Source organism: Apodemus sylvaticus, chromosome 2, assembly GCF_947179515.1.
Source record: "Apodemus sylvaticus chromosome 2, mApoSyl1.1, whole genome shotgun sequence".
Taxonomy (NCBI): domain Eukaryota; kingdom Metazoa; phylum Chordata; class Mammalia; order Rodentia; family Muridae; genus Apodemus; species Apodemus sylvaticus.
The window spans coordinates 95,442,600-95,456,245 of record NC_067473.1 but is presented as its reverse complement, the minus strand read 5'-3'; the positions used below and the strand labels follow the sequence as shown (position 1 = coordinate 95,456,245).

Sequence of the window (13,646 nt, the reverse complement as noted above, 5' to 3'; positions counted from 1 at the left end):
TATACTTTTTTCTGATGCTCAGTAGAGTGATGTCATGAGCTTTACTTGTATTTGTTTATGTCTTCTCAATGGCCACACTGGGGAAACAAACAAACAAAACATTGTTTCTTCATTTTCTATTATTATAAAGCTTTCTCTATTTTTGCAACTTTCCATGTTGTTTTAAATTTATTTATTTTTCTCTCATATAGTATATTCTAAATGCAGGGTCCTCATGCACTCCATTCATCCAAGTTCATCTTCCTTTCTCTCCCTTGGATCCATTCCTCCTCTATTTTCATTCAGAAAAGACCAAGCCTCCCAGGGATATCAACCAAATGTAACTCAACAAATTAAAATAAAACTAAACACATACCTTCATATCAAGGCTGATTAAGGCAACCAAGTAAAAGGAAAAGTGTTCCCAAAGCCAGCAAATGAATCTTAATTAACCCCCACTCTCACTGTTAGGAGTCCCAAAAGAATACCAAGCAACAATCTGGCGGCGGGGGTGGCAGCAGTGCAGCAGTGGCTGGTCCAGCTGAAGGGCCATCAGCAGTGGAACCAAGGCGACACAGGGTCCAGTTAGCCCCTGCACCCACGACCACTGACCTTTGCTGACCAGCCGGGCTGCAAGCAGCTGCTGTTTTGCAGCGCCTTTCACTGCACAGAAGCCACTTCAGAACTCGGCCTCCCGCAAGTCAGGAGAGGCTCACCTCCATCTTGGTTTCAGACTCCAGAGAGATCAGACAGACTGAGGTACACAAACATAATCTTAGGCCAACACTGCGGGGGTCTCAGCCCGACGGGCGTTGGCCTGCACCCAGGCCCTGGGCTGTTCGGGGGGCCATCGGGGTGCCATCCCAGTCAGGAGGTTTTTTGCGCTGGCCTGCTCATGTGCCGCCATTTTGCCTACAGGACGACAGAGAGCTCTGGCGGGCAGAGCCATAACTGGCATAGCCTGAGGCTAAGAAAGCGGGGGTCTAGGCCCCAAAAAGCCCAGGATTGACCCCAAGAACTGGGCGGCTTGGTGGGCCATCTGTGTGTCAACCCGCCCAGTAGGTTGTTAGCACAGCAGACTCTCCAGGCACATTCAGGGAGCGCGAGCACGCCCGCCCGCCATCCTGGTCACCTGGCAGACCCAATTAACAGTCATAGCCCTAGGGGAACTTTGCTGGACCTTGGCCTCCCAGGCTTTTGCCTGGACTCAGGGCATGGGCACCCAGGCTAACCTTGTGTGCGCCAGTCCGGTTGGGGGATCGGCTGCCCAGCGGAGTGATCAGAACACAGGGGAGGTCCCGGCAGCATACACCTTCGGCGCTTCCTGGGGGTGCACACAGGCTCCATCTGGTCCACAGACACAATCTGGGGCAAGGCCTCAAGTGGGAGCCCTCAGCTCAACTCTCTCCGCTTCTGGATCAAGATCAGCCTGGGCGGCTGCACCACATCTCCAGGTCCTGCAAGAGGCTAGAGGGGCTTCCGGGCGGCCAGCTGGGAGAAGTCGGTGTGCTCCAGTGAATCCAGCGGGCCCCAGCGGGAGCCTACGGGTGCCTGCTTCGGGATCTGAACAGCCTGGGCAGAAGCACCCTGTCTCTCGGCAGTGCAGGAGGTAAGCTATGCACCAGAGGCCAACTGGGAAGCGGCAGCCTGCACTGGTGAGTCCAGCACTGACAAGACAAACTAACACCAGTGAGAACTAGATGGCAAAAGGCAAACGCAGGAACGTCACTAACAGAAATCAAGGCAATATGGCAACATCTGAACACAATTCTCTTCTACCAACATGTCCTGGATACCCCATCACACCAGTAAAACAAGATTTGGATTTAAAATCACTGGTCATGATGCTGATACAGGAACACATGAAGGACATACTTAAAGAAATTCAGGAGAAAATGGATCAAAAGTTAGAAGCCCTTGCAAGGGAAACACAAAAATCATTGAAAGAAATTCAGGAGAATACAAAAGCCAACAATGAGGAAACACAAAAAACACTTAAAGAAATACAGGAGAACTTTGGTCAAAAGGCTGAGGTCATGAAAGAGGAAACACAAAAATCTCTTAAAGAATTAAAGGAAAGCACAAACAAGCAAGTGAAGGAGCTAAGCAAAACCATCCAGGATCTAAAATCAGAAGTAGAAACCACTAAGAAAACTCAAAGGGAGACAACTTTGGAGATAGAAAGCCTTGGGAAGAAATCAGGGGACAGAGATGCAAATATCAACAACAGAATACAAGAGATAGAAGAAAGAATCTCAGATGCTGAAGATTCCATAGAAACCATGGACTCAACAGTTAAAGAAAATGCAAAATGCAAAAAGTTTGTAACCCAAAATATCCAGGAAATCCAGGACACAATGAGAAGACCAAACCTAAGGATTATAGGCATAGATGAGAGTGAAGATTTACAACTTAAAGGGCCAGCAAATATCTTCAATAAAATTATGGAAGAAAACTTCCCTAACCTAAAGAGAGAGATGCCCATGAATATACAAGAAGCCTACAGAACTCCAAACAGACTGGACCAGAACAGAAATACTTCCTGTCACATAATAATCAAAACAGCAAATGTTCTAAACAAAGAAAGAATATTAAAGGCAGTAAGAGTAAAAGGCCAAGTAACATATAAAGGAAGACCTATCAGAATCACATCAGACTTTTCACCTGAGACTATGAAGGCTAGAAGGTCCTGGGCAGATCTCATGCAGATTCTAAGAGAACACAAATGCCAACCAAAACTACTATATCCAGCAAAACTCTAAATCACCGTAGACGGAGAAAGTAAGATATTTCATTACAAAACCAAGTTTACCCAATATCTATCCACAAACCCAGCCCTACAAAGGGTAATAGGAGGAAAACACCAAAATAAGGAGGGAAACTTCACCCTGGAAAAAGCAAGATAGTAACCTTTCATCGAACCCAAAAGAAGTTAAGCAATCAAATTTAAAAAATAACGTCAAAAATGATAGGAAGTAACAATCACTATTCCTTAATATCTCTTAACATCAATGGACTTAATGCCCCAATAAAAAGACACAGACTAACTGACTGGATATGCAAACAGGACCCTACATATTGCTGCTTACAGGAAACAAACCTCAGGGTCAAAGACAAACACTACCTTAGAGTCAAAGGCTGGAAGACAATTTTACAAGCAAATGGTCTCAGGAAACAAGCTGGAGTAGCCATTTTAATATCAGATAAAATTGACTTTCAACCCAAAGTCATCAAAAGAGACTCTGAGGGACACCTCTTGCTGGTCAATGGAAAAATACAACAAGAAGAACTCTCAATCCTGAACATCTATGCTCCAAATGCAAGGGCACCCTCTTTCGTAAAAGAAACTTTATTAAAACTCAAAGCACACATTGCACCTAACACAAAAATTGTGGGTGACTTCAACACTGCACTATCCTCAATGGACCGATCAGGAAAACAGAAACTAAACAGGGACACAATGAAACTAATTGAAGCTTTGGACCAATTAGATTTAACAGATATATATAGAACATTCTATCCTAAAACAAAAGAATATACCTTTTTCTCAGCACCTCATGGTACCTTCTCCAAAATCGACCATAAAATTGGTCACAAGACAGACCTCAACAAATATAAGAAGATCGAACTAATCCCATGCCTCCTATGAGATCACTATGGAGTAAAAGTGGTCTTCAATACCAACAAAAACAACAGAAAACCCAAATACACGGGGAAACAGAACAATATTCTACTCAATGATAACTTGGTCAAGGAAGAAATAAAGAAAGAAATTAAAGACTTCTTAGAACACAATGGAAATGAAAACACAACATACCCAAATCTATGGGACACAATGAAAGCAGTGCTAAAAGGAAAACTCATAGCTCTGAGTGCTTCCAAAAAGAAAATGGAGAGAGCATACATTACCAGCTTAATTACACACCTGAAAGCCCTGGAACAAAAAGAAGGTATTTCACCCAGGAGGAGTAGAAGGCAGGAAATCATCAAACTCAGGGCCGAAATCAATCAAGTAGAAACAAAGAGAACCATACAAAAAAATCAACAAAACCAGGGCACAGAGAAAGTATCCAAATTACCAAACTTAGAAATGAAAAGGGAGATATAACAACAGAAACTGAGGACATCCAAAAAATCATCAGATCCTACTACAAGGGACTGTACTCAACACAACTGGAGAATCTGGAGGAAATGGACAATTTCCTTGACAGATACCAAATACCAAAATTAAATCAGGACCAAATAGATCATCTAAACAGTCCCATAATGCCTAACGAAATAGAAGGAGTCATAGAAAGTCTTCCAACCAAAAAAAAATGCACAGGACTAGATGGTTTCAGTGCAGAATTCTATCAGACCTTCAAGGAAGAGTTAACACCAATACTCTTCAAACTATTCCACAAAATAGAAACAGAAGGAACACTACCCAATTCCTTCTACGAAGCCACAATTACGCTGATACCAAAGCCACACAAAGATCCAACAAAGAAAGAACTTCAGACCAATTTCCCTTATGAACATCGATGCAAAAATACTCAATAAAGTTCTTGCCAACCGAATCCAAGAACACATCAAAACGATCATCCACCATGATCAAGTAGGCTTTATCCCGGGAATGCAGGGTTGGTTCAATATACGGAAATCCATCAATGCAATCCACTACATAAACAAACTCAAAGAACAAAACCACATGGTTATTTCATTGGATGCTGAAAAACCATTTGACAAAATTCAGCATCCTCTCATGCTTAAAGTCTTGGAGAGAACAGGAATGCAAGGCCCATACCTAAACATAATAAAAGCAATATACAGCAAACCGGGAGCCAGCATCAAACTAAATGGATAGAAACTTGAAGCAATCCCACTGAAATCAGGGACCAGACAAGGCTGCCACCTTTCTCCTTATCTTTTCAATATTGTACTTGAGGTACTAGCTCGGGCAATTTGACAACATAAGGAGGTCAAAGGGATACAGATTGGAAAGGAAGAAGTCAAACATTCATTATTTGCAGACGACATGATCGTCTACCTAAGTGACCCAAAAAACTCCACTAGAGAGCTCCTACAGCTGATAAACAACTTCAGCAAAGTGGCAGGTTATAAAATCAACTCAAGCAAATCAGTGGCCTCCTATACTCAAAGGATAAGCAGGCTGAGAAAGAAATTAGGGAAATGACCCCCTTCACAATAGCCACAAACAGTATAAAGTATCTTGGGGTGACTCTTACCAAACATGTGAAAGATCTGTATGACAAGAACTTCAAGACTCTGAAGAAGGAAATAGAAGAAGACCTCAAAAAATGGGAAAACCTCCCATGCTCATGGATCGGTAGAATCAATATAGTTAAAATGGCCATTTTGCCTAAAGCACTATACAGATTCAATGCAATACCCATCAAAATCCCAACTCAATTCTTCACAGAGCTAGAAAGAGCAATTATCAAATTCATCTGGAACAACAAAAAACCCAGGATAGCTAAAACTATTCTCGGCAACGAAAGAAAATCTGGGGGAATCAATATCCCTGACCTCAAGCAATACTACAGAGCAATAGTGTTAAAAACTGCATGGTATTGGTAGAGTGACAGGCAGGAGGATCAATGGAACAGGATTGAAGATCCAGAAATGAACCCACACACCTATGGCCACTTGATCCTCGACAAAGAGGCTGAAAACATCCAATGGAAAAAAGTTAGCCTTTTCAACAAATGGTGCTGGTTCAACTGGAGGTCAGCATGCAGAAGAATGTGAATTGATCCATCCTTGTCTCCTTGTACTAAGCTCAAATCTAAATGGATCAAGGACCTCCACATAAAGCCAGACATTCTGAAGCTAATAGAAAAGAAACTGGGGAAGACACTTGAGGACATCAGTACAGGGAGAAATTTTCTGAACAGAACACCAATAGCGTATGCTCTAAGAGCAAGAATTGACAAATGGGACCTCATAAAATTTCAAAGTTGCTGTAAGGCAAAGGACACCATCAAGAGGACAAATCGGCAACCAACAAATTGGGAAAAGATCTTCACCAATCCTACATCAGATAGAGGGCTAATATCCAATATATATAAATAACCTAAGACGTTAGACTCCAGAAAACCAAACAACCCTATTAAAAAATGGGGTACAGAGTTAAACAAAGAATTCTCACCTGAAGAACTTCGGATGGCGGATAAGCATCTTAAAAAAATGCTCAACTTCATTAGTCATTAGGGAAATGGAAATCAAAACAACCCTGAGATTTCATCTTACACCAGTCAGAATGGCTAAGATTAAAAATTCAGGAGACAGTAGGTATTGGAGAGGGTGTGGAGAAAGAGGAACACTCCTCCACTGCTGGTGGGGTTGCAAATTGGTACAACCACTCTGGAAATCAGTCTGGCGGTTCCTCTGAAAACTGGGCACCTCACTTCCAGAAGATCCTGCTATACCACTCCTGGGCATATACCCAGAGGATTCCCCACCATGTAATAAGGATACATGCTCTACTATGTTCATAGCAGCCCTATTTATAATTGCCAGATGCTGGAAAGAACCCAGGTATCCCTCAACAGAAGATTGGATGCAAAAAATGTGGTATATCTACACAATGGAGTACTATTCAGCCATTAGAAACAATGAATTCATGAAATTCTTAGGCAAATGGATGGAGCTAGAGAACATCATACTAAGTGAGGTAACCCAGACTCAAAGGGTGAATCATGGTATGCACTCACTAATAAGTGGATATTAACCTAGAAAACTGGAATACCCAAAACATAATCCACACATCAAATGAGGTACAAGAAGAAAGGAGGAGTGGCCCCTGGTTCTGGAAAGACTCAGTGAAGCAGTATTAGGCAAAACCAGAACGGGGAAGTTGGAAGGTGTGGGTGGGAGGACAGGGGAAGAGAAGGGGGCTTATGGGACTTTCGGGGAGTGGGGGGCTAGAAAAGGGGAAATCATTTGAAATGTAAATAAATTATATCGAATAAAAAAATTAAAAAAAAACAAAAAAAACAAAAATAAAAACCAAAAAAAATAAAGATTTTCATAAAGGTTTAGGTTAAAAATAAAGGTTTTTATAATGAAAAAAAAAGAATACCAAGCAGCATAACCATAAAATATATGCACTTGACCTAGTTCAATCTCCTACAGGATTCCTGTCCTGTCCCTTCAGTTTTAGGTGAGCCACTAGGAGCCATGATTAGTTGATTCTTTGGCCATTTTCTTGTGGTAAGGTGTCCTTAGCCCCTCTGGCTACTATAGTTTGTATTTTCTGTCAAACTGGGGATCATGGACTCTTCTTAATTTTTAGCTGTGGATGGCTCCATCTCTTCCCATCAGTTGTTACACAAAGGGTCTCTGATTACAATAATACTAGGCTCTACTCTACAGGTAAACCAGAATATCATTAGAAAATATTTCATTTTTTTTTCTATTTTTAGACACTTGTGTTTAGTATTATACTTGGTCTCTTGGCTATCCAGCCTCTGGTTCCTGAACATTCTGGCAGTTTCAAGCATGGGTTACTTGTGACATGGGTGTCAAGTTAGACCAGTCATTGGTTGAAACTCTCACAAGATCTGAGACACAATTGCCCCATTACTATGAATTTTTACTAGGATCATACTCATAATGGAATTTCCATAGCACCAGGTTTTCCCATCACCCTCAAAATACCCCTTAATTCTAATAGTCTCTTCCTTCTTCCCCTCCCTACTCTGATTGATCCTGTTTCCAACTTCACCATATCTCAGTTTATTCATGAATAATATTATTTTTCTTTTTCCCAGGGAGCTCCAGGAATTACTTAATATCTCTGAGTCTGTGGATTTAGGATGATTTCTTGCTAATGTTGATTGGCACTGTTTACTTAAAAGCTATTTTAAATTATTTTTTAAAACCCTATATATTGAACATGCTAAGCAAGAATGAGTACTATCATTGAATGCATCAGCATAGGAGACAACATTCTAAACAGAACATCAATATTACAAGCACCAAGGTTTGCAGTTAATAAATGGAACTTCATGATACTAAAAATCTCTTGTGAGGCAAAAGATACTGTCAAACAGACAAAGCAATAGCTTAGAAAGTGAGAAAAAATATTTCACTAGCTCTACATCTGACTGATATGCAAAATATATAAAGAACTCAAGATATTAGACCTCAACCAGAAATCAGTTAAAAAACGTGTTACAAACCTAAACAGAATTCTCAAAAGCAAAATCTCAAATGGCTGCAAAACAGTTAATAATGTTCAGTAATCTCAGCCATCATCAAAATATGAATAAAAACTACTTTGAGATCCCTTCTTATTCCTGCCAGAATTGCTAAGGTCAAAGGTATACAAGTCACAGCTTATGCCATATGAAGCTAAAGAAGAAGGAATATCAAAGTGTGGATGCTTCAGCCCTATTTAGAAAGGGGATCAAAATAATCATGGGAGACAGAAACCTGGGAGGGAAAGCAAGGGAGAAGGAAAAAGAGGGTCAAGATAAGGTGTGGGAGGAGACTGGGTAAAAAGAAGTACCGAGGGTATAGAAAATAAGTGCGGGTGTGTAGCAATGTGGGATGGGGAAGTGGGGGTAGCCACTCGAAAGTCCCAGATATCAGAAAATCAAAAGGCTCTCAAAACACAACACGGATGATATTAGCTCAAATATCAAAAAAGGGGGAGAGAGAACTTGTAGAGACCATATCTAGAGGTTTGTCTCAACCCCTCATTGAAGAATGGGGCCACCCACCCATCTCAAAAATATTAACTCAGAGTTCTTCCTGTCTTAAAAAAAATGCAGGGACAAAGAATGAAGCAAAACCTGAAGGAAACACCATCTAGAAGCTTCTCTACCTAGGCATCCATTCCATCTATAGACACAAAATCCAGATACTATTGCTGATGCCAAGAAGTGCTTGCTGACAGGACTGTGGTATGGCTGTCACCTGAGAGTTTGTGACAGAGCCTGATAGATACAGATAAGGAAGCTATCAGTCAGCCATCAGAGCACAGGACACCAATGAGAGTTAGAGGAAGGACTGAAGGAGGTGAAGGAGTTTGCAACTCCATAGGAAGAACAACAATATCAACCAACCAGAACCCACAGAGCTCCCAAAGACTAAACAACCAATCAAAGAGTACACATGAAGGGACCCTTGGTTCCAGCCACATATGTAACTGAAGATTGCAGTGTCTGGCAGCAATGAGAGGGGAGGCACTTGGTCCTGTGGAGGCTTGATGCCCTAACCTAGAGGGATGCTAGGGCAGTGAAACTGGAGTGGATTTGTGGGGGGAGAGCAACCTCATAGAAACATGCAGAGGACTTTCCGGCAGGGAGTGTGCAAGGGAGAAACCAGGAAGGGAACAACATTTTAAATGTAAATAAATAAAATAACTAGTAAAAAGGTGTCTTCAGACAAGTTTAAGGAGGGAATTCACTTTTATACTGTACTCACTAGAATACATATTATCCTCATGCATTTTAAACACCAGGGTTTTTAGGAATTTCTTGCACATTTCTGAAACCCATTTAAATGCCCATATGAGTGCTAATACCATGGTGAGGTTCATGAGCAAATTCTGTAAAGGAACCTAGTGACACGTCAAGCATGGACTTATTTTTAACAAGTTACAACTTCCATCTACTTGGCATCCTGAGATTTCTATGTTCTGTGTCTTTACCAATGCAGTCTTCCCAACTAATTCTGGCAAGCAGCCAATAGCCATAGCAATTGCCTGCATTTTTTGAGCCACTTAAGCTATCCTAGACAAATAAAAGAGGTTTCCCACATCTGGAAAAAAGTGGGAATTCTGTTTATTAAAGCTCTAATTAGAGGAACATTTTTCACCAATGCAGGGAATGCTATTCAAACATTTTTATACTGCATTTTACAATAATGGCTCCTTTCCCCTTTGTAATGTTTTAGCTTTTACCATTTAATTAAGGGGTTCTTTATATATATACAGTGATATTTAGATGCAGTGAGCCTTTTAGAGAACATGACTGTAATTTTTTGAAGATGACAGGACATCATGTGCCTTATTTATTTACCCATAAACAGAGACCTCTATTCATGTTTCTACAAAAATAAGCCATAAGTTTCAGTTACAGTTTTGAATTACATTTCAGGAGTATGGAGCTTGATTAACTTCAATGAATAACTACTTTAATTACTTGGTATCTATATGTAACTGGTGAACTTCATTAGTTAATGAGCAGTGATCTTTAAACACCACTTATATATCACTATTGCATATATAGATATAGATATAGATAGATATGGATATAGATATAGATATAGATATAGATATAGATATAGATATAGATATAGATATAGATATAGATATAGATGATATAGATGCAGATGCAGATACAGATACAGATATAGATATCATTATAGATGATATAGATATAGATGCTGTAGCACCACATATATCTCCCTTATGGACTTACCTATTTACCTGTTCTATTTTCATTACTCTCCCGTGTCCATCATCTTCTCTATAGGTTTTCATGTTGGTATTTCTTGCCCTGACTCACCTCTGTCTCCTACAGAATTGATTCTCTCACTTTTTTAACTATTCTCATGCACTTTCTCATGGACAAGTCTATATTAATCTTATCACAACTCTACTAATGTGCATAAACACACTGTCGTCCACACTCTCTTTCCATCCCCTTATAGTTTCTATATCCCCTTCCCAACACATTTCTCTTTTCAACAACTTAATTCTAATTGCCATAAATCAGGCATCAAGAGCTATGTTCTATTTGGATTTGGGAGAGTTTTGGTGCTGTTAATGGATGAAATTTTAGGAAACATAGTGTATTTGACCAGGTTAATGGACCATATTTATAGAGAAACATTTCTAAATCTCTATTACCTAGAGAAAATAGTTTGTTAAGAAGAAACAGAAGGGAATAGCAATCAATGGAGACATATCATGAATATTAGGCTGTATGTATATAAAATATATATTTTATTCTCTATTTGATAGAGTGATAGATAATATGACACAGATGGAAAAGAAGAAAATCAGGACTATAGAGTCCACTTAGCTGTTCAGAATACTTGCTATTCTTACAGAGGATCTGGGTAAGGTTCCTAGCAAACACATGCAGATGTCAAACATCTGTAACTCTTACATTCTTTTCTGATCTCCCTTAGCAAAATATACATATATAATGTGCACACACACATAAAAAAAGCAAGCACCCATACACATAAAATTAAAGTTTTTGTTGCTGTTTTCATGTTTTATTTTTTGAGAAGAGAATCAAACAGAAGTTCCTCTTTGGTAGTTAAACAATCATAAACTGATTAAGATGAATTGGACATAAAGAAATTAAGATGAATAGAGTGGTGATACGTGATCTTATTATTTTTTAGAAAAGATGCCTCCCAGTATTTGTCTATTCTAATTTTGATAAATACAGAAAAATTAGGAAAAATCATAAACAAAAATTAATTTTTATCCCAGTGATATCTACAGGTGGCCATTAAAAGCCTTTTTTGAATTTTCTGTGAATACACAGAACCTGAAACTCCCTAGCATATAAAAAATATTGCAATAGAATGTTGTACTGAACATGGGAGAAAATTTATCATAGCATGAAATTAGTACTTTTAGACTATTCTTTGTGTCTCCAAATTTGAGCACAAATTCTTTGTGCTCTTGAGACTATTCTTTGTGCCTTCTTTGGAGAAAAATCTGTCCTGAGCTGGTAATTATGCTTTGTTTGAGTTACTAAAGTAAGCCTATCCTGCAGCTGTGCCCAGCCCTGTCCAGATGCAGCTGATTTGCATGTGCTGATATCATTTTCTATTGCCTCAGAGACTTAATAATCCCATCACACACAGTAAAACAGCTATTCTTGGTCAAGAGACATCATAGAAATGAGGTCCTCCATTCAGTTCCTGGGGCTCCTGTTCTTCTGGCTTCATGGTAAGGAGTATAACATTGAATATGCTAAAAACAGTATGCGATCAGGAATTTCTGGTCCTTAAGAAAATCCTCTATGAACATAATTAACTTCATAGGGACGTATATGCTTTTTGTTTTTTTAATTTTAGGTGCTCAATGTGACATCCAGATGACACAGTCTCCATCCTCACTGTCTGTATCTCTGGGAGACAAAGTAACCTTAACTTGCCAGGCAAGTCAAGACATTAACAAGTATATAGCTTGGTATCAACACAAGCCTGGGAAAGCTCCTAGACTGCTCATACGTTACACATCTAGACTACAGTCAGGCATCCCATCGAGGTTCAGTGGCAGTGGGTCTGGTAGCGATTATTCCTTCAGCATCAGCAGACTGGAGTCTGAAGATATTGCAACTTATTACTGTCTACAGTATGATAATCTTCCTCCCACAGTGATACAAGTCATAACATAAATCACCAAGAGAAGCAGAAGTGAAAGAGCTGGTTGCCCCAGATTCTTACCCTCTATCTTACCCATTTTGCTAAGAGATTTTTTTTTGTTTGCCAAGTTGCAAAGCCCATTGGGATCTTTTAGTAAAAAGAGAACAGGAAAAAAAATGACAAAAAAAACCCTATTTAAACATCTATTGTTTAAAAAGCCACGTGTCAAAAACATGATTATGCTTCCAATGATCAAAATGCATGCAATCATTTTTCTTAGCTAGTTTAAGAATTACATCAATTTAGAGTCATATGATTACAGAGAATCTTTGTGGACACACATTCAGAAACAGAGAGAGAAAGAGAGAAAGAGAGAAAGAGAGAGAAAGAGAAAAATAGCTATAAGTACTGTAGTAAACTAAACTTATCTACCTTTATCTTTTAAAATCCTGAGGTCAATCTACTATATATAAGAACATGTTATTCTCAGAAGCTCCCTGCAAACAAAATCCATCTTAAGTAGAAGGAAAGACTACATGCCCATTTGATCATGTCATCCTCAAGTGTGTTCAGAAAAACAACAATGTGTGTCATCATATGTTTCCATGCCTGTATCACCTCAGCCTGTTTCACCTTTACAAAGACATGTAATTGCAAGTAGATTCTATTGAGATAATATATTAGTCATGTTTTAAATACCTGAAATGAACATATTTCATCTATCTTAATTTCTTCTGTCCACACTCCTACTTAAATATTTCAATAATTATGTTACAATTTTCTTTTTTTTTAATTTTTTTATTCGATATAATTTATTTACATTTCAAATGATTTCCCCTTTTCTAGCCCCCCCACTCCCCGAAAGTCCCGCAAACCCCCTTCTCTTCCCCTGCCCTCCCACCCACCCCTTCCCACTTCCCCGTTCTGGTTTTGCTGAATACCGTTTCACTGAGTCTTTCCAGAACCAGGGGCCACTCCTCCTTTCTTCTTGTACCTCATTTGATGTGTGGATTATGCTTTGGGTATTCCAGTTTTCTAGGTTAATATCCACTTATTAGTGAGTGCATACCATTTTGATCTCATGGATACTTCTTTTATAAGCTCTAAAGGAATGCATAGAATGAAAAATTAATCTGAGAAATATGCTTTCAGATATTGTGATGATGAAGGATTCATATTTTATTAGTGCAATTTTCTTGGGCCTAATTCTAACAGATTTCTTATTAGTTTTTTTTTCTGAGAATAAAGTTGAATGTTCCTCCATGTACAAAACTGGGATATAGCAAAATAAATTTAAAAATAAAATTATTTATTAAGCAGTA

At 39.2% G+C, this 13,646-nt stretch overlaps 1 gene segment (V, D, J or C); it reads left to right on the top strand.

Annotated features, from left to right (window-relative positions):
• Window positions 1-11,792: 11,792 nt before the first annotated feature.
• On the top strand, window positions 11,793-12,371 carry LOC127678735 (immunoglobulin kappa variable 1D-33-like). The segment is given in 2 exon segments: window positions 11,793-11,905; window positions 12,034-12,371. Coding segments are annotated over 2 exon segments (372 nt in total).
• The last annotated feature ends 1,275 nt before the right edge of the window (window positions 12,372-13,646 follow it).